This window comes from Rutilus rutilus (genome assembly GCF_951802725.1).
Source record: "Rutilus rutilus genome assembly, chromosome: 14".
In the NCBI taxonomy this organism is placed as follows: domain Eukaryota; kingdom Metazoa; phylum Chordata; class Actinopteri; order Cypriniformes; family Leuciscidae; genus Rutilus; species Rutilus rutilus.
The window spans coordinates 30,366,926-30,393,400 of NC_140219.1; the positions used below are offsets into that span (position 1 = coordinate 30,366,926).

A 26,475-nucleotide genomic window follows, 5' to 3' on the forward strand; every position below is an offset into this window, starting at 1 on the left:
AAAGCTGCTACCTAACCGTGTTCACATTAATTCATTAACTTGCTAACTGATGATTTTGAAGCGGTATAACCTACAGCAGGTTTTACTAATGATTGTTGTCAAAAGTACTTTGGAACCAAGTCGGTACTGACATTTTAAAATGGTTTATAGGTGATTGATTGTTATGAAATATATCTTATTGAAAATTGTCAAAGTGATCCACAAATACTTAATGGGGTGCATAAGCTCAGATCAATCAGTCAGTTTAAAAAAATAAATCCAAAACCTGTCCTGATAAAAAGAAAACAAGTTGACAAAAAGATTTAAGCCAGTGTTTGGTGATAATAAAACATGACGAGAGATTTATAAGATATTTTTTGTACGCTGGTCATTTTTGACCGGGAACACCTCAAGTTTAAGAAAAAAATCCCCAAAAATGTAATAAGAAAAAATTGGTCAGTTGTATCCCGTGAACAAATTCAGTAAGTTTTAGTCCAATGCGAAAGTGATGACAGTAACTAACATTTTCAGGGAAAAGAAAATCCTCTATGGGTCAAAATGACCAGACCACAACTTAAGGGATCAGATATATTTACTATAATAAACTTGTCACAGACTGCTTTCCCCGTCATCCTCCCTGGCACCAAAACTCATCTAGACATCAACAGCAGCACTATATAGAGATCACACACACTCACACACACTCTCCCTCGGTCATGTTCTGACCTCGTCTGATGCTAAAGACCACTGACTGTGTGACATATTCCTGATGGTCACGCTCGCTGCTGTTGTTTCCTCTATCCAGTCATCCAAGTCATCTTCTAGTCATCAAGTTGCCCTCTAGCTATCCCTTGTTCCCTTTGTGTGTGTGTGTGTGTTCCTCCGGATCTATCCATTGGGTTCCTGCCATATCTGCTAATAAACTTGCCTGTTTGAACTGATCGATTCCCATCATTGTGTCTCAGCCTGTACATGACTTGGCTGAACATAATTATTATTAGCATTAATAATGCACTGACATTATTTTATTTTTTTTATTTCATTTTCAAGTTAAATATATATTTGAAATATTTTTTGCTATTTAAATTTGTTCCAAGAACCACTTGAAAAAATCTAGAAAATCTGATTTCATAGTTAAGTCATGGATGTATGTCTTAAAGACTTAAGGAGAGAGGAACATATTACTTTAGGGTGTGATCCTTTCTGCCATTGTGAAAGTGAAACTGTCCAGGGAAAGTCCTGGATAAGAATAGCGGAACCTTGGTTATGTAATGAGTTTCTTCTCTTTCTTTTTTTCTTTTTCTTTTTTTTTGTGGTGATGCACATCAGTAATATATTAGGGATTCATGGGTCAGACCACTTTAAATGTAATTTCAGATTCTATGAAAAGCCTGTGTTTTTAGAAATAGGACGATAAACGCATAACTAATATAAGAATTATTTAAGATGACGTTTACGCAATGATTCGAAATGAAATTACACTATAGACTACAATATACATTATGTGCTTCCCTATTGTTGCATGTTGAGTATATGGAAAAACACCACCATTAAATGTATTTTTTAAGTGTGACAAATATTTTCTTGAAGTACTCCTAATATTTTAAGTTAATATTTCAATGATTTAACAGCCTTTTTGCTTGTAATATAATAATTTTTAATTCAAAAAATTATAATAATTTAAAGACAAAAAATACATTACTTTCATAATAATAAAATTGTATAGCACGTTTTAAGTACTTATGGAACACTTGTTTTCATTGTACAGATCATTTAAGGGGTGACAGACGAGTATGCATAAGCATTACAACTAAATAGATAAAATCTTTATTTACAGTTAAATAAATTGTACACTTACAATTTAGTAAGTGTAAGTTTGGCTCTCTTTAGTACTTCAATGTGATTGGTCAATGCCTTTAGCCTGTGATTGTGAGGCTTTTTTTAGTCTTTTTTTTTTCTTTTTTCTATGAGTGCGTATCAAAATATTTGACTGTTTGTATCGCTTTATTTGTCTGTGAATGATACTTAGTTTTTCAACTACTCTCTATTAAAATCTTGTTGAAACTGTTGTGTAAAGAAACTTAATGGCCGTGAGCTGTGGCCTCGTGTCAGTTGCCGCATCACAGTCGTGCTGATATTCACAACACCGGCACTCGTGTTTGTGATGTTGATTAATATGAACATACTGTAGAAGAACTCATGTTTCAGTCTCCCATCCATTTAAACGAGCCTCAACACTCCATGATCCATGTGACCATTAATGATGCATTTGTCCAAGTCATGTGATTGGCTGATCAGTGTTCTAATGTAGCAGCTTCACATCAGGTGTGGCAACTAAATCAAAATGAAAACTAAATCAAAATCCAGACTCAGAGGGGCCAGAAGGACCTTGTCCTGAAAAAAGTTTGAAGACTAATATTGATTTACAGATATTTTACCCATTAAGCTTCAAGTACACAAATTAAATCTGAGCTACTTTTCATAACAAGGGTTCAAGAGAATTAAATGAGTTGTTGGCTTTTATTTTGACACTGTGTTTCGCTGCAGCTTCCGTAAGATCACAGTGTGCGAGTTCACGCGAACGCGAGTTTGAACGCTATCGGACAGGCGCGCGAGGATCTCTGAGGCGGTGAGAACTTCTTGAAAGTCATTTAATAAGTTGTATTATCGTGTTAGTGCTTAAACGAAGACTCGTGTTAGTTTTGGTGTTTAGTTGCAGTGTAAAACATATGTTATGGATGTGAGAAAAATACAGGAAATACTTGTTGTCATTGGGCGCGCGCAGGAACTCCCATGTCAAATCTGATCATGTAGTGACTGAACTGCGTTCATACGCGTCAAAACTGCAACAGCCTTCTGTATTATTATTTTTATTAGTAATATTAATATTATTATTATATGTTTTTTTTTTTCATATTGAAAAGCGCGTCCGGGACGTGATTGTTTTACATATATTGTCAAATCGTCATTATACTAACGCACAGCAGTAAAACTAAAATAATAATAAAAAAATGAAGATGCCACTAATAATGATAAGAACAGTTATTACAATGTACAGTAAACCAATCATCATTATAAATATTATTATAGCGGGATAGTTGTACTTTATCGTCGTGTGAAGTGTGGCTGTGTGTTGAGACAGTCACTGCTAATAGCAGCTAAGCAATGTCACAGTCTGTAGAAACTGTTTTCAAAATGAAGGAAGGGTTCACTTCTCTAGTATTAACACATCGTTAACAACATGTGCTGGTGTGTTACTTTTTAAAAAACTTGAATGTGAAAATGAGACTTTTTAATTGACTTATTAACTTTTCGATAGCTAATCTAACGGTTAGCATTAGCCGCTTCCGCAATAACAGTGTGTCTGTCAGCTCGAGAGACCTGATGCCACTTTACTAACCTGAGAGTTTGAGTCAGTTAATTAAGTTTGCTGGTTTCAAGGGGATTTAAGTTAGTGATCTGGTTTCTGATTTCCTGGCTCTTACCAAAAAAATCCTGAACTGAATGAAATCTGACAGGATTTCTATTGGATTCATAATAATGTATTGTTTTGATTGAATCAAGATGCTTTGGGATCAGTTTCAAATTATGATAGCAGTGGAGATCCTGTAAACTGTCTTCAGGATGTTTTGACTGTGATATTCGAAACACAAGGTCTATTTGAGTTTCTCAATTCCTTGATTTCTATCAATTATTCATGATAAAGCATGATTAGGCCTAACGTTACATGCACAAAAGTTAAAACTGAATTACATATTTTTACAAAATTCTAATTTTGTAGTTTCCAGGTGATACCACAGTTACTTGGTTTATTCATATTGTAAAATAATAGTAATTTAATGTGTTTTTTTTTTTTTTTATCCTTTACCTGATTTGGTGTTCCCGGTCAAAAAAGACAGGCCTTTTAAAAAATCGCATCTTAATCTCTCATTATGCTTTATTACCAAATATTTGATGCATTCCTTTGATCAACTTGTTTTCTTTCATTTAGGACAGTTTTTGTTTTGTTGATTAGACTGATAGTAGGCCTCGTTGATCTTGAGCTCATGCACCTCAGTTTTTGAGGACACAAAAGTTCTCACAAGTTTATTCACTTAAATAAACTGAGGTGCATGAGCTCAGATCTGAGGCCTACTATCAGTCAGATCCATAAATAAATCTTCAAAACCTCTGCTAATTGAAAGAAAACAAGCTGATAAAAAGGACGAATCCAGTATTTGGTAATAACAAAGCATAGCAAGATATTTAGAAGCAATTTTTTGTTACTGTCTGAGTCAACGTGACTGAAAGACAACATGAGGCCCGCTGTCAGAATCTTGTTTGCTTAATGTCTCTTTTTTTTTTTTTATGATGTTATTGCTGCTACCAAGTTGCCAGTCTTATTCAGCGCTCCAAAACATCATTCAATGTAAATTGTGATAATCGCAATTACAATTTCAAGGGAATAATCGACAATTATGATTTTTGTCATAATCGTGCAGCCCTATTTTCACATTTTGTTATGCACAACCTGCTTCTCTGCCTTAAAGGGGTCATCGGATGCCCATTTTCCACAAGTTGGTGTGATTCTTTAGGGTCTTGATGTAAAGTGTGTAACATACTTTCCTCAATGGGTGTGTAAAACAAACTCCCCTTTTACCTCCTCAAAAACAGTTTCGGTGCATGTCTCTTTAAATGATAATGAGCAACTGCTCACCCATGAGGGGTGTCCACACAAGACATGTTAAAGGCAGGGTAGGCAGGTTTTTTTCTAAAAAACTTTTCCCCAAATTTGTTTAAACTGTCTTTATATACCAATACATAATTAAAATGTAAGTACTCTAAAAATCGAGTGTCTGTAGTCCTCTCAGGACTGCAATAAACACAGCTACTTATTCCATTCACTCCCACCCCCTCCCTTCTGGGCTCCTTCCAAAGCCACGCCCCCAAAACACATGAACGCGCGATGCCGACCGCTCAGCTGGAGGACGCGTTTGCCAGCGCCGAGAGGAGCGCAGTGCATGTAGTGACATCATGTCAGAATCACATGTAATAAAATACCTAACTTTATCATTATGAATATAAACAACTAACATGGCTGTTAGTACTCACTATCAAGCTAGCATATCGATACTGGTAAAGTTTAAAATATATTGAGTTTGATTCGGTAACGAGCTAGTAACATAAGGCAAAGCTAAAAACAGGTTGCATTGATAAACGTTTTCCCATTACCATCAGTTGCACTGTGATGAAGGTGAATTTCGTGTAAGATTCATAACATATACGGTGTTTTGCATGTAAGAGCTTCCACGATTTAAAGCACTGTTGGCTCTGATGAGGACTAACGTTACACTCCGGTGACAAGTAGCCTACCTTTCTACCTTACTGGTTCCTTTTTTTGCCTTGTTTGCCTTCGCTGACTGTATATGCAGGTACTGGGAATTTTGACTGCTCTTTCTCTGCTCTTTCTCTTTCTCTCTTGTGATTCTTCCTAGCTTCCGTGCCTCTCTCCGTGCCTCTTCCTCTCCTCGAGTCAAACGGGTGCGCGCATGTGGGCAGCTCCTGTAGCGGCAGGGGTGGTAGCCATGGTAGCGAGGGAGAGTGACAGTCGCCCAGCCAATCATTTCATTCGTTCCGAATGGAAATAAGTAGCTGTGTTTATTGCACCCTGAGAGGACTACAGACACTCGATTTGTATACTCTCTTTTCAGAGTACTTACATTTTAATTATGTATTGGTATATAAAGACAGTTTAAACAAATTTTGGAAAAAGTTTTTTAGAAAAAACCTGCCTTTAAGTGTTGCCTTGGCGGACAGTATACATATGGCGGAGGGGGAAATATGATAACACTGGAAATATGCTAATACGGGACAGTCCGTCAGTGGTCGTGGGCTGAGCATGAGCAATATGACATCATATTGCTCAGAAAATCCAAACGGCTTGATTATTGAGAGTGTTTAGGCTTTTTGATTATAAAAAAAAAAGGAGCGAATGGATTTTCTTCATCGTATGGTGGTTGTGTCCACACACTGCAAAGACACATTTATATGCAAACACCATATGAAAGTGAATTGTGCGTCCGATGACCCCTTTAACGCCTCCTCCTTGACTTGCTCGCAGGTGCCGCTTCCCGTGTGGACGCAGAATGCAGACCATTAAGTGTGTTGTGGTGGGAGACGGGGCGGTAGGCAAGACGTGCCTCCTCATCTCTTACACGACAAACGCCTTTCCCGAGGAGTACATCCCCACTGTGTTCGACAACTACAGCGCTCAGATGAGCGTGGATGGGCGTACGGTCAGCCTCAACCTCTGGGACACGGCGGGGCAGGAGGAGTACGACCGTCTGCGCACGCTCTCATACCCGCAAACCAACGTCTTCATCATTTGCTACTCCATCGGGAGCCCTTCGTCGTTCGCCAACGTTCGCCACAAGTGGCACCCGGAGGTGTCTCACCACTGTCCCAGCGTGCCCATCCTTCTGGTGGGCACCAAGAGGGATCTGCGCTCGGATACGGAAACGGTTAAGAAGCTGAAGGAGCAAGGGCTCGCTCCCACCACCAACCAGCAGGGCGGCGCTCTGGCCAAGCAGATCGGGGCCGTGAAGTACATGGAGTGCTCTGCGCTCCTGCAGGAGGGCGTGCGGGAGGTGTTCGTGGAGGCCGTCCGCGCAGTGCTCTACCCCGCCACCAAAAAGAATAACAAGAGGTGCGTGCTCTTATAGTCGGACATGAACTCATAAACGCGCTGTGATCCTGGTGTTTGCATCCTTCTCTTCCCCTCTTGGCCTCTTCTCTAGCTCTTAAAGGACTTCCTCTGGCTCACTGATTTTGAATTTCACTGACACGTTCACTTCACATTCCTTGTTAAATGCAGTCTGTTGCAGTCGCTTACCTGTTGTTCTGCAGATTAATAACAGCACTCAGTGAAAGATCCATTAGCACGTGTGTAGATCGGGACTGTGGCCTTATTACTCTCTTGACCCGCGCTGTCCTGTGCCTTCCGATAAATGTGCAATATGATGAAGACTGAATGAGGTCGATACATCAGACTTTACGTTTATAGTCCCTTTGCGGGAAGTATTTCCCAAGCCAAATTATTTGATGTGCCTTAGATATTTTTTTTTTTTAAAAGATATATTTTTTATCCGTACCTGTTCAGTCATCACAAAAGCAATATTTGGACGGGTCGAAAAAAAAGAAGAGAGGATTGTTTGGGTTGCGCTGATGAATTTCATGTAGAAAACTGCAGGATATATTTTACTCCAAAATCAAAAGAAAAAATTACTATACTTTCCATAATGAAACTAAACCTTTTTTTAGAAGTATTCAGATTTTTATTAGAAATCCTGAAGTCCTTTCCTGTAATGCAAGAATGAAACTCTTCCTGTCCACACACACTTTCTTTAAGATGGTACAACAAATACTGTATTGCTGTGCATTTCCACTTATATTTAACAAATGCAAAACTTCTTAGTGGTCCAAAAATTTTAATGCAAAAGATAATTTCTTATTTTTTTTTACTTGTGATTTTGGGATTAAATATGACCCTTAATGGTGTTTTTGAGATTAACCCATGATCCTGAGAATTGTGCCTTATGTGCTTCTTGAAAGGGCTTCATCCTGCTGCTAAACAAGTATTATATTAGTACTGTTGTCAAGATAGCAGCCCATATTTTCTTCCGCAGAGATCGTCAGTCAGGTTCCTCCGCATGCTGTACTGAGCCTTTGAGTTCGATCTGCCACTTGAGTCTTAGTTTTCAATCTGACGCTTCACAGGATTGGTTTAGTCAACGCCTCATTCCTCAGACCCAGCGAACGGCATCGCTCTCGCTGCACTGTGTGACAAAAACACTGATTTATCTTCCAAGCCCAAAGACTGAGCAAGCAGGCATGCGTGATCCGCCGGTCCACAGTACAAACACAACAAGCACTCAGAACTGATCATAAATGTTTGTTTCGGGTTAGGCATTTTATTGTTATTATCAGCCGACGAGTTATTTTTATTTGAGGTTGCATGTTCAGTGAGAGGCCAAAAGTTGTCTGTCATGTTACCGAACGACACTGGCCACTGTATTTCAATATCCTCATCTCACATACTGACTGTTTTTCAGTGTTATTGTCATAAAAGTGTCTTTTCGTTCATCTCAGCACAGTTTCACAATAATGGTGGCAGGCAGTCGGTGAACTGCAGGAGCTGTAATGTGTGCAAGACCTTTGCATGTGCTGATATGAGATTTGCTTTAATAACTGGAAGCCGTGGTTAAACATTTTGCAAAACTGACATCATTGAATGACCGACTTTGTGGAAACCTGTGACTCACTTTAAAAAGTTAGACAGCCAATGTTTTATAAGTGATTTTTAAATTGCCTAGCATTTTTAAATGTTGAACTTTTATTTTTTTTTTGCTTTTTCTTACTTGTCCGCCCCAACATGGCCAAAGAGTGCCTTTTGGATACAAAGATGTTTAGTGGAATAACTGGACTCGTGTACGTTAACGTTGGAGTCGCACCTGACACGATTCTCTCGTTAAATCCAGGAGAGCGTCTCAACTAATCATTCCTTGTTTCGATTTAAAGTGAGTGTTGCCGAACTCGATGTAAGCGTCGCTGTGTTGTTGCCGAGATGAAATCTGTAAGGGAAATGCAAACCTTGCTCTCACTATTTGGTGTGACGGCGTGTGCAGTGGTGAATGTGTTTCATCATTTCAGCGCAGCATGCTGCACACTGTCTGTGTGTCTCTGGTATGTGGTACTACATTTATACACTGGGAACTCAATTTTGTCAAAATTGCCTTTTTTGTAACCAAAATAAATTTGTGTAAATGAACTAACCGTGAAATTATTTTAAATTATGCTGAATAAATTTTTACGTACAATTGACTTTGAGATTCATTGTCTCGTCTGCTGTGATTCGTGCGCTCAGTGTTTTTGGGTAATGCAGAGGCACACACTCTGCGGACACCCTTCCTGAGGCTGAGATCGGGGTGTATTGCTGCTGACATGATAAAGTGCAGCACATGTTCTCACTTAAGACGGTTTCCGCTGCCGCTGCTGCTGCTGTGTGCACAGGCCACAACAAAGAGCTGGCAGATATCAAGACGTGCTGCAAGCAACACAAATGCAAACTTTCTTACACAAGAACATGTGGCAGGCCAGAGTCAGTGGCATTGCTTTGTGGTTGCAACCTAAATGCTTCATATGTCAACATGATATAATTTTTCCTGTGATATTGTCACTTCAGCTGCAAAAAAAAAAAAAAAAAAAGGTGCTGTTTTTATTCATGTTTATTTTGAGAAGTAGATTTAAATGTAAAATTATTACTTTAATTTAGCATCATACTCGTACAATGAAATTGCAATTTTTTTTAACTCTAGTGCAGTTTTTAAATGCTGCATGTTTTATATTTTAACAAGTATTTTAATGGCATGGCTTCCACTAGATGGCACTGGAGCCATTACGCATTTTCAGAATGGAAAATTGTCTCACTACAACTGAATATAGTCATAATTCATACCATTTTCTCATCAATAAATGAATAAGACCTCAATAAGAATTTAATGCAGATTCAGCCTATACACAAAGCATCCGTGTTCATGGTGTTGCTTCCGTTAAAGCACCATTTCTTTGTAGTTCAAAGGCGCATTATATTCATTTTATTAAATGGTATTTAAAATTATTTTATCACTATTGTTATATTTGTAGGAATAAGAAGCGTTACCTCTCAAACATCATTCATCTTTAGTTTTGTAATTTTGTCTAATATTTATTTTTCTTGATTACACATTAATTTGATATCCTTTTTATTTTGTTACATTGCAAGTTATTCATTTTGTTCAAAAGATGTAAAAAGATATATATGTAAAAAGTGTTCATGCTGCCTTAAATTGTTACGTTTAGTCAACTTAAAATGTGAAGTAAGTGACAACTTGAATATTTGAGTTAGCCTATCTCAGGGTAAATCTGGGAAAGTAATTCTAACGCAAATATTTTAAGTTGTGAATTGTGATTAGCTAATTGCAACTATTTTTTACAGTGTGTAAATTGTTGTTTTTCACATTTTAAAAGGACTATAGGCCTGCCAATTATTCTTTTCCATCTATAGTTTTGTAATTGTTTGGGGAATTCTAGGCCTTCATCAAACTTCTGAACACACAGCAGCTCTTATTTCTTATAACAAAAAAAAAACAGATTAACAGGACTGACAAGCGTATTCTGTTGCTGTGTGAACGTGCCCTAATAACCGACCCTAGGTGTGTTCCAGCTTGTGTACTTGTGCACTACTATTATATTCGATTACTGGTTTCACATTAAAACTCCAAAAGGAAAAAGTGCCCTTTGAATTCCCGTTTGACGCACTTAATTACTCGAAAAAACAAAGTTTTGTAAATTGGACACTTGGCATGACCTCAACTGACACACTGGAGGGGAGGGGCTATCAGACTGCATAGTGTATAGTAGCATTTGGCACACAGCTCTTGTAACTTTGACCCTTTAACATCATTCTTTTAAGGTGTATAAAAATTTCATGGACAAAATCTAGTCATTCCAATAGGAATCAGTGTGAATGGGATTTTCGTGTGAGGACGAAAAAGTTGCCAACGCAGCACGTTAAGTCAAGTTAGTCACATGACAGAAAGCTGCTTGGTGTTAATGTGTGAGCTGTGCATCACTATGACAATGTTTTTTTTTTTGCATGCAAAATTTCACTAATGTGACGCACCTTTAAAATAAGTTATGCTCATATATAAGTATGTGATGATCATTGCAGTGCGTATAACATATATCCAGGCTTTAACACACAGTGATACTTCAGCATCTGAACTAGAAGTGAACCAACCGAGTTATAAAAGGACAGAAATGTGACGCACTGCATGAGTGAGAGATGATTCTTCTTGAACACATCCACAGCATTTAGCCAGACATCTGTGAAGGCTGGGAATGGTTTCACAAGATTTCACCTCAAACTTGTCTCCTCATTAATATTTTGCAGTTGTCTGTTGTTTTCACATCGCAGTCCAGACTGAAGGGTTGAGTCTCATCAGTGAGTTTGTTTAGCCTGTGATCTAGTTGTGACTCAGACCAGACAGACAGCTGTCCTGAGAAATCGGAGTATCTGAATAAACTGTGTTCTCTTCCTTTCTGTAGCACTGTACACTGCAAGTGTGACACAACACACAAAAAATGAAAAACAACAAACTAGAGCAGTTCCCATTATTATCAACTAATGTTTAAACTTGAATGTTCCCACTACAGTCTGCCAACAGCAAATTGCCGTTCAACATTCCAGTTACAAGTGTGTAAAAGTGAATGTGTTAACAGGTATGGAAAGTTAACTGTATTATTGTCACATGAAGTTTCTGTTTTGTTCTGTTTCAGTTTCGTTTTCACACTGTCTGCCTATTTACCCGTTTCCTGTGTTCCTTTGTTCCTGCCAGTCTTTTGTGACCACACATATTCATTAACAATCACACCTGTTAGTCTTTGAGTTCATTATAATTGTGTGTTTAAGTTCCTATTCCCCTTCTGTTCATTGTCTGATGTTGTTGTGTTTTAAACGCTGTCGTTAGTGTTTCTTCACTCTTGGATTACCAGAGTCATAGGTATTGGTTGATAAACAACGTTTCTATTTGAATTACGTCGTCTATATTCTTCATCCTGTGGCAAAACTTAACAGAATATACTAAAAGAAAATCAGAGGAACAACTCTAGGCCTTATAACACGGAGGACGGCCACTGGAGGATTTTGTGGATGATTTTCTGGAACTGTGCATTCAGGTTTTTTGGGACGAGTGCACTTTAAAGGTGCACGTTTAGAGCAGACTTAACGATTGGGGACGACAACTGCTCATTATTTAAATACATCGAGTACTCACTGTGTGTGGCTGGTTCTCCACTAGTTGTTAAAGGGATGGTTCGGAGTAATTTCAACCTAGGGTCCTTCGCACCATGACCTCGAGCCAAAGTTATTTAAATAACACTTGCCTGACGGCTCATGCTATTGCTAACCCGGACGTCGAGGTCACTTCCGTGATTTGGGAAAAGCCTGTAAAAGTCCTGGCAGAAAGCGATGCATAAGGATGTAGTGTAACGACACCCAGTTCCAGGAATGCACTAATATTTTGTTGGTAGTACCAGTTTTCAACAATTATTAGTTAACACTAAGTTGTCAACACTAAGTTGTCAACACTTCGGAAAAAATAATAAAAAATGCACTTTATATTTATATTTATATTTATATTATCGAGCAGCCAATAAATAATGGCCTAAAATCTTCATAGTAACCACCCAGGACACCCTAGCAACCACCCAGAACACCCTAGCAACCGCCCCAAAATAACCTAGCAACTACCTAGCAACACCCTAGCAACCACCCAGAACACCCTAGCAACCACCCAAAACACTCTAGTAACCACCCAAAATACCCTAGCAACCACCTATCAACACCCTAGCAACCACCCAAAACAGCCTAGCAACCATCCATAACACCCTAGCAACCACCCAAAATACCCTAGCAACACCCTATAAAGGAGGAAGCCACTAGTTGTATACTCGTCCCAACCCTGCTTGCCTAAAATCCTCCAGTGGACCTCATGGAGCTGAATCCAGAGCCCAGCCAGCCAGCCATCACCCCGATGCACGGACATTAAAGGTGCTGTATGTAAGTTTTTGACTGTCCTAATATGTTTGCAGATATTTAGGAAATATGCTTAGTTCACATACTTGTTTCTCTGAAAAACACTTCTTCAGCCAGTTATTTTACTTTGAAATGTGTGTTCCGTGTTGGAATGTCTGTTTTTGTTTTGGTCTGTGTGACTCCGCCCACTGCCAGTTCAGCCAATAGTATTTCTCCACCACAGGTTGCCAGTTGGCGGAAATCACAGCATATTGCGGCCATGGAAGCCAGCGAACAAACTGGGTTAGAGATCACAGATTCTACCTGACCTAAAAAGCCTCCGCACCCATCAAAAAATCTCTATGAACGGGAGCATATTAAAACCAGATATCAACTTATGATAAATCAGCTCATGAACTTACAGTGTGTAAGTCCTTGCATTCCATTGTCAATTGCGCTCGTTCCTGTCCCGTGTCCTCAATCTGGCAACCCGCGTGATCGTTGAGTCTGAGGAGGAGGGGGCGGGGGAAACAACAATCTTCGATATTTTGAATTTGGACTGCAGTGCCCAATTCAACCGCTAGCTGTCAATCTCACATACTGCACCTTTAAATCAGAGCCCACCACAGCCTCGGAGCTCACGCCTGCCGCAATGAACGAGCCAGAGCCTGAGACAAGGACAGAGCCTACCACCACCCCGGAGCCCGAGCCCCAATGTGAGTCTGACTAGGTATGTGAGCCGGCACCACCGGGTATTGCCGTGGGACTTTTGGAGGACTTTTATATATATATATATATATATATATATATATATATATATATATATATAAACTTAAATAAGGGAGGATGCTTTCTAAGTAAATAAGCACTATGAATTTTATTTGCACATAAACACAGAGCAAAAATTGTTCATACATAAAATAATTGTTACATTACAAAGCAATGTAGTGAATAGCCCATTATATAAATTACATCAGGTTGTCACTGTTATGCTCTGTTTAGTTTGATTTTCATGGATTCTTAGTTTGTCTTTCTTCAGTTACCTGTTTCCTTTCTAGTTTCCCACTAGTCATTCGTCTGTCGACCTGTCGGCTCCACCTTGAATCCTCCCTCCCTCGGCTCTACCAGATACCATTGTCCTTACAGCTCTACCAGGCTCCCTTGTCCCTCCAGCTCCACTTGGTCAGTCGTCACCCTGCCTGCACCACAGACTTACGAGCCATCCGCTGCTATCCGTCTATCCACCTCTTCGGCTTCAGTGGGCTCCACCTTCCCTCCTGCTCCGTCCTGGTCCTCAGTCACACCGGCTTCACCTCAGTCCTCAGACACTTGTCACTGCGGCCACGCCTTGGTCTCCAGAACCCCCGGTGTCACTCAGTTCCATCTGCTCTCCATCTGCACCCAGAATTCCACTTCCAACGGCTTCATCTACATCAGTCGTCCCCCGGGTGTCATCAGCCACCATGTCTCCTAGGGATAGAATGATACCATTTTTTCAGAACCGATCCGATCCGATACCAAAAATTCTGAGTATCGGCCGATACCGATCCGTACCGATACCAGCGCAGTTTTTTTTAAATCAAGTAGAATTTCTATAACTCTGTGTTGAACTGATAATAAGAACTGAAAAAAGAAAAACAACAACAAAAAATATATGATCATAATCTGACATAAATGCTATTATAAACTAGATTAATGGATAATTCAGCAGTAAAATTTAGTCTAGAAAAATTACGAGTGCACAATAATTGTATAAAATTTTAACATTTTGTGAAAAAAAATGTTTAGTGGGGAACAAATTAGAGACAATAAGTGTAACACTAAATCTGGTAAAACTTTACACATTGCTCTTTGTATTGTTGTAAAATACATTCATGAAAAACAACAACAAAAATCAAAAATATAAATTATTTTATAGCCTACAATAAAATTTAGAATTTTTTTAAATGTATAGCACAGCTGTTTAATGAGGTAGCAACATAATAGATAGGACAGAACAAGAACGGCTATTGATATTGTTTCATTGCGTCACTGTATTATGATATGAAAGGCTCCAATACAGAGCGGCAAAAAGCGCTTTAAATGCGCATCCCGAGCGCAGAATGATGCGCTTGAAGCAACATGAGTCACAGCGCGCAGCGCGTCGAGTCCGCATTGAAAAGTTTATAGCACAAAGAAAATACATATTGATGCGTAGTGTATTGTACAGTATCTATCTATGCAATAGTCTATTCAGCATTTTCTTTTAACAGTTTTAAATTTCAGTTACTGTGCGCGTGAAGAACAAATAGTGCTCTGACTTTACTCCAGTGTTGTGATCTAACAGACACCCGGTAGAAAGTAACATGATTAAGGTACAGCAATAAAGTCCAGCAAGATAGAGTTGTTTTATGCGAAACCATAGACCTTTATCTACAGATCAAGTATAATAATAGTAATACTGAATCATCTTGGAGAGAGTTTCATTGTGTTAACTGTTGTAACCGAACGCGACGCGCTGTTTGAATGAAGAATGACTGACAGCGCAGCTGAGGGAAACGTTTACGTGATCTTGAATTTAACGACTTAAATATTAATTTATATCTCACATTATACTATATAATGGCTTCAGAACACTTATAATATTGTGCACGAAAACTTATGGTGCTTTATAATGTTTGTGTGCCTTTTGTGGGGCTTAACAATAACACTGAATAGTATACGCACAATATCGGATTTGGATCGGCCTTGTCTGACCGATACCCGATCCGCCAAAAATGGCAGTATCAGAGCCGATACCGATACTGAGTATCGGATCGGTGCATCCCTAATGTCTCCACCATGTCTCTTTGAGGACAGGTCCTTGAAGCAGGCAGCTCCCTGATGTTCTCTGAGGTTTCAGCTGCCTCTCCCAGAGGATGGGGTTTAAGTAGGCAGCTCCTTTATGAGCCTTTAAATTAGAGCATTTTGCTGAGGCCTCCGGTCTCATGAGCTCTACCTAGACAGTGACATCAAGTGTGTCGGCTCTTTGTGGGCCTCTTTGGTAAAGTGTCTTTAAGGTTGAGTGCAGTTTGGCCTCCTCTCGCTCTAGAGAGTCATTCTGCTAAAGCCTCTGCTCTCCTAAGCTCCATCTGGACAGTAACATTAAGTTTGTCTGCCCTCTGTGAGGCTGCCTTGGTAAAATGTCTGTGAGGTTGAGTATGGTCGGCCTTCTCTCACTATAGAGAGTCGTTCTGCTGAGCCCTCCGCTCACTTGAGTAACTTGACAGTAACATCAAGTTTGTCTGCCCTCTGTGAGGCTACCTTGGTAAACTGTCTTTGAGGTTGAGTATGGTCAGCCTTCTCTCACTATAGAGAGTTGTTCTGCTGAGGCCTTCGCCAACCTGAGCTCTGTCTTGACAGTGACATCAAGTGTACCGGCTCTCTGTTACCCTTTTTTCCACCAAGGCAGTGCTAGTGCCGGTTCGGAGCCGGTGCCTACTCGCGAACCAGTTCTTTCTGTTTCGACAGCAAAGAACCGGTTCTCGGCCAGGAAAATTGGTTCCAAAGCGGCACCAACTCTTTGCTGGACTAGAATCGTTCTTTTACCACGTCATGCTGGGGGTGGGGTTATTGTGAGCAACAACTCGACGGTGACCGCCATTGCTAAAAACACAGCGCTAGCTAACGTTAGTAGAAATTATTGCTGAAAGATGGAAACTAAAGCGAAACAGTGGTCGGTGGAGGAGACAAATTGTTTGTTGGCGGTATGGTCCTCGGCAGAGGTACAGGAAAAAATCGAAGGTGCTTCAAGAACAAAACCTGTGTTCGAGCAGATCCAGAGGGAGATGGCTGCAGCGGGGTTTAACAGAACCATAGAGCAGATCAATAACAAGTTAAAAAAACTAAAAAAGGATTACAGGGACCAAAAGAAGGAGTTGGGTCGAAGTGGTAATGGACGGCCACGTTGTAGAAATCCTCATTTTGAGGTTCTGGACTCGGTCCTCGGCGACAGACTAGCGTGCCAGATCACCGGGGCATTAAATTCTGCCACTGCCATGCTTGAGTCTATGATGGATGAGACGCCGCTGCAGGGTACTGCCAACAACTTTACTGATTCCGGTAAGATTAACTTTTCTAATGTTTCACCTTTGTTACAAACCAACTATACATTTCTTAGCTGTTTTGTTTACAATGCTACTTAGTAGCTGTGCTTGCTTGACCAGTCAACTAGCTAGCATGTTATTGCTAAGTAAGTAAGTATTACATGGCTCTACCTACCAAATAAATCAATAATTTAACACAAAATATTGATTTTAAAAAAGTTTATTGATTTAAAAACGATTATATTGCTTAGTGAACAGAACTGCGTCCATAGCAACGCACTGTTTTTCATGGCAACGGTCTGTTATCCGTTATTAACGTTTGTGATTAAAACACGGTCTTATTTTTGTTGTTTTTAGAGTTGTTGGACATTGATGATAGTGAATTTGACCGGTAGCTACCGCTACCACTCCACTGCAGCTCACCAGTACCGTCTTGCAGCTCAGCAGCTGAAAACTCCTCATCTGCTTCTTCCAGTCAGCAGACCAGAAAGGGTAAGGATTCTTGTTATCAAGAAACTGAAATATATCACTCTTCATTAAATTTGATTACATTTGCATGAAGTGACCAATGAACTAGTGGTAGTTTAGGGATATGACAGTAGACACATGATATAAGGTGTTTCGTGTAGTAATACAGTATAATATAATATTATTTTGTTTATATGTTGCATTGACTCTTGTGTTTGATTCTTTACAATTGCAAAATACACAAGGGAGATCTGTGTTAATTGTAGTGGGGTTTTTTTTTGTGCACAGGCAAAAGGAAACGAGACATGAATGGGGAGCTGCCGGAATATTTCGAGAGGTCTGATGAAAGGTTCCTGCTGCACTGCAAGGACATGAATGATACCTTGATGAAGAAAATGGATGCAGACTCAACTGCAATGCTTGGACTCATGGAGCGTATGGTCATGGTGATGGAGAGGCAATCCCACTGATGACTGGTACTGAATCAAAGAAACAATGTTGCACACTGCACTGTACACACTTTAATATTTAAATTATTTAAAAGTTTTTGCATAGTGTATTTTTTTTTTAAATAAACGTTTTCTACAGAAACTTGTCTGCTGTAGTATGCTTAATCAACACAAAAACAAATGCAAGTAATCAAGGTTTAATTTTTTTTATTTATTTACATTTGTGCAGATTAAACACTGCTGAATTTCAGGAAACCAGAAAGAGAAAACTATTAACTCAGCAAGTATGTTACATCTGGTGTTATGGCAGTTTAAATATTTAACACAAATACAGCACAGGTAGAATTACAATGAATTAAGAAAAAAATAAATCAGTCATCCCCTCTACAAAAGTACTGTATTAACGCAGCTCTGATGTCAGCCCCTTCTTGATTACCATGTTCAGGTACCGCCTGGACAGCAGGCTGAATGTTTATAGGCCTGTCTTGATGCTCCTCTGTAAAGTTGTCCCCATGTTCCTCACAAATGTTGTGAAGCACACAGCAGGCGAGTGTCATTTGCTTGCTCAGCTCCAGCCTGCAATCGTTTCTTTTTAGGAGGCACCTCCATCGACCTTTAAGTCTCCCAAAACACATCTCCACAACTGAACGTGCACTGCTCAGCTGGTAATTGTAGGTCTGTTGTTCATGTGTCAGTCTGCCAGTGTCTGAAAAGGGCTTCATGAGCCAGTTCTGCATGGGGTAAGCTGGGTCACCAATTAAATAATGTCCAACATCACACCCAGAGATGTTCATTTTGTTTTGGCCTAATAACTCCCCGTCATTTAGGACTTCCCACAAATGTGATTGTCTCAGTACTCTTGCATCATGAACACTACCTGGATAGCCAACGCATACATCCCAGAAAATACCTTTACCATCAACCACTGCTTGGAGAACAATCGAATGCCATCCTTTCTGGTTGTAATAGTCTCTAGGGTACTCCTCTGGTGCTATTATAGGGATGTGACTTCCATCTATTGCTCCAACACACTGTGGTACTCTCCAACGATTTTGAAAGAATGTGGCCAGTTCTACAAACTTGTCAGCGTCAGGAAATGTAATGTGCACAGGAAGCAACACCCTGTTGAATGCGTAGCAAAAGTCCTGAACACAGTTAAAGACAGTGCTGAGGCCTACCCCAAAAAGATGGCTTATGGTCCTGTATTCGCTGCCGGTGGCCAGTTTCCAGATGGCAATTGCCACTCCCTTTCGGATTGTGACACACATACGGTAATTTGTGTTCCTTCTCCCCATGTCAGGCTTGACTCGACCACAGATGTACTCAAATGACTCCCGGGACACTCGGAAATTCTGCACAAACTGCTGAGTGGTGAAATCCGGAACGATTGTGTCCCACCAGTGGCGAGATCGCGCGTGTGCCCAGACAATAGGCGGTCTCCGTCTTGCAATGTGCCACAATACTAACGTTGCCTGTAAAGATAAAAATCTTTTTTGTTGATTTCCAATGTAATCGATAGATAGTCTGCGCCACCGGTACATACGGTAGCTAACGTTAGGGACATTAGAGCTAACGGCCTTGTTTTTGCTTCCAACAAGAGCTAACATCAATAATAAGAATCAAAACATGTTATATAATTACCCTCGAACGTAGGGTAAATTTACCCTTTTCTCGAACGTAACCTCCGTCTGTAGTAATGACTTTCATAAGTGTGTAGTAATGACACAGTTCATCTCCAACCCTCATCAAACACACCTGTCTTTAATTTTCAAGTGATCCTGAAGACCTTAATTGGTTGCTTAAGGTGTGTTTGATTAGGGTTGGAGATGAACTGTGCAGGACAGTCGATCGGCAGGAGCAGGATTGGGCACCCCTGCTATAGAGAGTCATTCTGCTGATTCCTCCACTCTTCTGAGCTCCATTTAGACAGCGACATCAATCTCCAAGGTAAGGTAAGCTGCCTTCGACCTCAAAGTGGGTTCCCTTAAGAAACAGGTAGCTCCCTTATAATTACCTAGGGGCAGCCACCTCCTTTTAAGGGGCTTTAGTAGGCGGCTCCCTTTTTGATATGCTGAAGTTCAAGGTCGCAGGTACCTCCCCTGATTTGAAACCCCCTCTCCTTCACAGTTGTCCTCTGAGTCCAGACTTTTATGACATAATGGCGCTTTAAAGCTGAGACACACACCAAGCCGACGGTTGGCCGTTGGGCAATGTCGGGCTGGTTTTTCTGGTGTGTTCCACACCGTTGGCTCTATTTTTGGGGGGGAGCTTAGGGTTTTTGGGGCCAATTCAGCATGTTGAATCGGCGTCAGGCCATCTGTGAGAGAGAGAACTCTGATTGGCTGTTAAGCTTAGCGAATGAGTCATTGCATAAGAATTAAAGCGAAAGTGTTGAAAGCGAGCAAAGTCAAGATTGCACAGACTGAAGGCTGTTGTAATTTTACGTCATCTTACCTGAGCATTCGAACGCACAAATATTTTCATAATAACATTAGCCGACTGGAATGAAGAAAGTGATCAGCGTGAATGATATTCAAAATGGTAAGCAAGTTCTGCTTTGTTTATGGTTTGTATTTTTGCAGTCTTAGTTTTGGTTTTCCTTTTTGAATGATGAAAATAGACTATTGATTCCTGCTGATATAGACAGATATTTACTTACACACAGGCGCAGAACACACATACTAGTTGACAGTTGCCTTTAGTCCATTTGGTGTGTACAAGTACAGCTTTTTGTCAGATATGCAGCCAACACGAGACGACAACACAGTCAGCTTTCGTCACCGTTAGTTCTTTGACGTTGACTTGGTGTGTCCCGGGCTTTAACTGTTGGGTAGCAATTAGTCTCAGCCTCAGCCCACGTTGGCTGAATGTTTGATGCATATGGCACACTTTTCTGGAAACATTTCAGGAGTTTCGAAGTCGCAATCTCACGCGTATGTTGCGTTCTTTAACGTCCCGTCTGGAAAAACCCCTTGTGGAAGAAGAAAGCCGTTGTGTTTACAACTGTGTCAATGAGTGCTTACCAGGATCAACTAAAAGCTGGATTTTCAAAAGTATCTAGGCATAACTTTGAGTGGACCTTTCCATTTAGAAAACAGTTTTGCCATGACTGTATCCTCATCTTTTGACAAGGGCTGAGTACAAAACCAGGCAAAATCCCATTGTTGGAAGAACACTGTCTGTTTTCTTCTTAAGTTGTAGTAATGTTTCTGTTTTGCCTGAGCTCTCTCCACATTCTCCTTGACTAGGTGGAACATGCCTTGTTGTCTCTCCACAATGTCAAATGCAGGACTATCAGGAGTGGGTGGTCTGAGTAAGACTGTCTCCAGACAACATAAATGGACAACTTTAAAGGCGATTTCAATGTTTAGATTTTATTTTGCACCCTCAGATTCCAGATTTCCAAATAGTTGCATATCAGCCAAATATTGTCCTATCCGAACAAACCATATATCAATGGAAAGCTTATTTATTCAGCTTTCAGATGATGTATAAATATACATTTAAAAAAATGTACCCATGAGACTGGTTTTGTGTGTCCAGGGTCACATAAATATCAAGTAAATTCACAGCTCAGTTAAACTAAACAGCACTTTAAATTAGCTTACTAACTTTACATTTTGTTAGCATTTTTGCTTTGCAACTTTGAACGATTGTGGTCCTAGCAGATGTGATAGTAACTGCACAGCTGATATTATCCGAGTGTGTTGTTCTGTTCACTTACCCTAATGTTTTACTAATGTTATCATCATCTCTTTCAAATCAGGCTTCTCTTTTTTCAGTTGATTGTGAGACGGATTTGCCTCAATTCTGATTCCCAGTCTCTTCCGGTTTTAATCATGTTATTGCATCATTTAACAATTTATTTAATGAGAAAGGGCGGATAAAAGATGCTTAGCAACATTACAACTGATTCTAGTCCACATCTGGAATCTCCTAAACCTCCAGTTCTTTCCTGTGGGATATTTGGTAAAAGGCACCGTAAACAGAGGGAACAGGGCTCTGCAATGGTTCAGTTAGCCCTTTAAGCTAGCCCAGACATTGAAGAAATTATGATTTCATGCTGTATGAATGTTTCTTCTGGGTGTTAGCTGGGTGACTGGAAAGTGTTAAACTCATTTGCAAATTCACTGCTCTCTCAGCAAGGAACGGTAGATTGCAATTTAGACTGACTGTTAACTTGCTGGGCCAGCAGTTAGCTTAAATATATTAGACCTCCTGCTAATTTAGTGCACAAGCGAGCAGCTGGAGAAGTCAGCTCACATTCCAGTCCACACTTTAACAATTCTTCCTCTGCTAAAGCAAGCACACTGTCATATTAACACTGTACAGATGATTTTTTTTGTCAATCAGCTATGTAGACCTGACCACTCAACAACTTCAAGAAGCATGCAAACAAAGATTGTACAGCATTGCATGTGGTTTTGTTGAGCAGACTTGTGTTACAATGTTAGGGTACTATGGTATTGTCTTAACTTTTTTTCTTTCTGATTTTCTGTTTCTCTTCCATTAGTGTAGTTGACTTGATAGAAAAACTGTAGAACTGTTGAAGACATTACATTGCACATCTTGTAACCATGAACATACATTTGCTGCTTTATAAAGAGTGGTTTGACACATTTTGAAACTTGCATATGCAACAGGCCAGCCAATAAGAGCTGTGCAACTGGCCTCGAAGAATAGCGACTGTCATTCTTGTTAGTGTGCACGCCTCCCATGCCGGAAACATTGGTTTGAGTCCTGCTTGGAGCTGTGCCAGTAGAACTGGAGGGGTTACATTATTGCTGTGACTTGCATGGGAGTTTGGTTTAGGGGTGGTCAGTTTAACAGAGGCCAGCTATATTAAAGAGCTGTGCAGGTAAACCTCAAAACCTCAAATTTAACTACTAGCAAAATGAGAGAGGAGAAAAACAAATGTTAATTGTGTCCAGTGTGAACAAAGCTTTGGATACCAACAGAGGGTGTGATTTCTTCATGCAAAGTGTCTAAAGACACCAATGAAACAGCAGAGATGATACATTTCTGAGGGTTTTGAATGAGTATGAGATGTTTATGAATTACTGCAAGGCCTCCTGCATATGCTGTGTGTCACCTGGTCAACATGCTGTGCTGTTGTTGGCCTACGTCTAGTAGATGATTTGGTTTTGGAACTAAGGTTAATAAGAAAATTGTTAAAGCTTTGAAGTCTAATGCAAACCCTAATGTCGGACTGGTTCAAATGAATATTGTAGTTAAAATTCATGGGGCTCTTCACTCAACCCCTATAATCATTATTTTTGTTCAGTTGTAATGTGGGGGTCTTCTACATGGTGTTTTGCGGTGCATACAGTCAGACGGCAAATACAGTCTGTCACAGGCGATCCACACTACAATCCAGAAGGGGGCGTACACGTCACTGCAACGCCGTTTGCTAACTGCCACAACATGAAAAAGAGCAAAAGAAGAAGAGACTATCAACGCACCAACCCAAAACAAGAGTTCAGACGGGACACAAGAGCTTGCTTGTAGCCTATACGCTGAGTTGCGATTCATTTTTGTGACGCTCTCCACTAACTTCACGGAAATGTTTTGTTTTATTGTGAGTGTACACAAATAAAAAACACCCCTTTAAAGTTTCGAATTATGTCTTACCCTTATCTGTATGATCATAAATTAAGGAGTATTTTAATTTTTTTCTGCTGTTATAATGAGAATAAATTATGTATGATTATACACTATTGATACATTTATTTTAACCTTATTTCTTTTCTTTCTGATACACTCTCTAGCACATGTTCTCAAGTGTAAAATAAGACATTTAAACGTACAGTATGTCATTTTTTTTGCCGCTAGGGGTCGCTAACTTCTTACAATAACAAAGGCCTAGTTTGATGACGCAACATTTGCTAAGAATTATGGATCTTGTTGTCAACGTCAAGCCGAACCGATCTAATAATGTTTATGGATGACTGAATACATCTATGTTTTTATCATGACTGTGATATGAAGCAGTTTGGGATTGCTAAGAGACAGCTATCAGCTCCACACGCGACGCGAGTCCCGCGGATATAAAAGGAATATGGACATTTCATTCTACCGAACTACACGCAAGTGCAGAATTACAACTCACAGGTCAGTTTATTAGACAAATTAAACTTGTGAGGTAACACAGCGCTGTTTCACTTGGTCTAACATTACACTAGCACACTAAACTGCATTTGAATGTGTTGAAATGTATGTGTTAGTTTGTCTGTATGAGACTAGCAGTAAGCTAGATCAACATTAGAATCACATACAGATCATATTCTAACATTTTATCATTGTTGAACTATATAACATTGATTAGTTTTATGTAACATTCTCGTTTTAGTTCTCCTTTTTTATCCAAAGTCTGCTTGCCATAATGTTTGAACGAAACAACAACAGCGTGCAGATAGACACTACGAACTACACAGTTGTCCACGTCAGTCGCCTTGGTTACTATCAGAGGGCTCTGGTTGCTATGGCAGTACGAGCGGAAACCAGGGATAACGCGGATATGACGCCATTGACGGCGACAAAACGGAAATAAAGAAACGTGACGTGTCTTCGAATTAAATTACAAATTTCTCCTGGTTTGAAAGTTGTTGGAAACAGTCGGGATAATGTAAGTACACAACTAAAAAATATATATAACATAGATATAGTGATTTTTGCTATTTTTAAAGCAAAAAAGTTACATATTGTGCCTTTAAAAGCAACCACAAAATCTAAAATGCAGAGCATTACAGAGAGACTGTCGCTGGAAGATGCTTGCCAGTTTCCAAAATGGCATACTCTCTGAGTAGGTCCTTCTTTTGAATCCGCGACTGTTGAAAAGTGCATTCTATATAGTATGAATGTGTATATGAATGAAATCCAGACATACAACATCCACCGTGTTGTCAGAATCGCAGTCGTAGTGGTAGGTCATCCGGGTACTTTTCGCCCACTGTTTAAGGACTACTATGAATTCATTAAACGTGCTACTCTTTTCACATACTGTTTTTCACCTGCTACACAAGTAAGCATATTTGTATGCAGCCTTTGCCTGCCTGCCTCTATCATTTGCAAGCCTTTTGTTCTTGTTCTGACTGAGAGCAGCTGTTCTTCATTATGGTGATAAGCACTGCTGTTTTTTTCTTGCCTCAGCTGAGCACAGTGTGGGTCTGGAAGGGAGCAATTAGTTCGCCAGCACAAGCGTACCGTCCCCTGTGTGTGTCGCCAGCATGGGAGCTGATTGTGATGAACGCCGCTGAAGACCAGCGCCCAGTGTTCGCTCAGAAGGACTGCGGAAGAATGCCTTTTCTGAGCACTCGACCTCTTAGTCCAGAACACCAACAGACTATCAGGGGCCTAGAAAGTAATGGTACTTCTTAATGAGGAAGTTGAGGCTAGGATATGACTGTCCTACGGTTATTCCGGTTATTTGCCTTTTCATTAGAATGAGCTCAAGGAAGTCTATGGGGTGTTATTAACTAGTGGACATTCAGCAAATTAGAAAATTAGCATTTATACATTTGGGAGATGTGCTTTCCTACCATGTTTATTCTATGCGATTTAGCTTAGTTAGCTTGTTGGCTAACTTGTTAGCAACTATCTTTTCCAAGACAAGTAAACTCTATAATAAATTACAAAGGGGTTTTACTGTATTTTATGTTGTAGATTAAAACATGAAAATATCTTGAGCTTGTGTTCACCACAGACCGTATTTCAGGCTTTTAACTAAAACTAGACTTATGTACGATCCCAGCAAGCAATTGTGCGTTTAAAATACTTCTAATAGCCGTCCAAAATTTGGGCTGTCAGTGAAAATGTAATAGACTTCTAAACCATAGCCCAAGAATAGACTATAGTCATCAATTAGATAACAAAGAAATTAAATGAGTGAAGAAATGAAACCAAACGCCTTGCAATCACTGTTTACTTTGCTTACATGATGGAATAGCATATTCAGAATAGCAGTTATTTTGGCAAAAAATGACATGTTACCAAATACAGGGTTATTTTGGCTAGAAGTGGGTTACTCATAGCCAAATTATATCGAGCCTATAGTTAACCTAGACGGTGAAATGATAGCTATTGCTTGCTGGGATTGAACTGAATGTGCTAAAATACTGTACTCTTTAGGCTATAATAAGGCAAAATTTGGATTGTCAGTGAAAATTTGATAGACTTCTAAACCATAGCCCAAGAATAGACAACGCTATCTCACGACCAATTCGTACGAATGATAAAAAGTTGGCTAATTCGTACTAATTCGTACGACCTCACTCGTACGAATTTGTACGATTTGTCTATGGGTAGGTTTAGGGGCGGGGTCAGGGGTAGGTCATTCGTATGAATTCATACGAATTGGCCAATTCGTAAAATATGTACGATTTTGAAAAAAACATTTTGCTTACATGATGGAATAGCATATTCATAATAGCAGTTATTTTGGCAAAAAAAATGACATGTTACCAAATTCAAGGTTATTTTGGCTAGAAGTGTCTCATCATATGTCACAAATACAAAATATGACAAAAATATGTCACCCCTACAGCATTTGACGCTCCCCTCAACATAATCACAATTGGTCACAGGTGTAAAGGCTGTTTAGGAAGCGGGTAAACCTGTGATTCCCATTGAAACCCCAGTGATTCTGACCCCATGCTTTCTGCCTTGTTTCCTCCCAAAGTCCATGTTCATCCTCTTAATCTTATTAGTGCTATCCTGAAGCCATCACTAAGCTTGTCATCATGTTGAGAGTGCAAATTCCACTCCACTGCTCGATTTAAAACGTAAACCTACTGTGTGAGACAGCTAAATTCTCTGGTTCTCTGGCCTGTCTGTGCACTTAAAGGGATACAGTAGTTCATTCAAAAATGATGTCATCGTTTACTCACCCTCATGCCCCGTGATCCAAACCTGTATGACTTTCTGT

General features: G+C 39.8%; 2 protein-coding genes across 3 annotated transcripts; both read left to right on the top strand.

The window, feature by feature from the left end:
- Window positions 1-2,308: 2,308 nt before the first annotated feature.
- On the top strand, window positions 2,309-8,834 carry rhogd (ras homolog gene family, member Gd). The gene is made up of 2 exons (XM_084429733.1): window positions 2,309-2,608; window positions 6,080-8,834. The coding sequence occupies exon 2, from the start codon at window positions 6,105-6,107 to the stop codon at window positions 6,678-6,680; it is 576 nt and encodes a 191-aa protein (XP_084285859.1). The 5' UTR covers window positions 2,309-2,608; window positions 6,080-6,104; the 3' UTR covers window positions 6,681-8,834.
- Window positions 8,835-14,029: 5,195 nt separating this feature from the next.
- LOC311304285 (zinc finger and SCAN domain-containing protein 20-like) lies at window positions 14,030-17,546 on the top strand. Of its 2 annotated transcripts, XR_014629904.1 has the most exons (3): window positions 14,030-16,651; window positions 16,993-17,127; window positions 17,392-17,546. XR_014629904.1 is itself a non-coding variant. In XM_084431215.1 (2 exons), exons 1-2 carry the CDS (start codon window positions 16,243-16,245, stop codon window positions 17,028-17,030), a joined length of 447 nt encoding a protein of 148 aa, XP_084287341.1. In that variant the 5' UTR covers window positions 14,030-16,242; the 3' UTR covers window positions 17,031-17,132. The 2 variants fall into 2 exon arrangements, 1 of the variants encoding a protein (XP_084287341.1); XM_084431215.1 differs by lacking the exon at window positions 17,392-17,546 and having other exon boundaries at window positions 16,993-17,132.
- The last annotated feature ends 8,929 nt before the right edge of the window (window positions 17,547-26,475 follow it).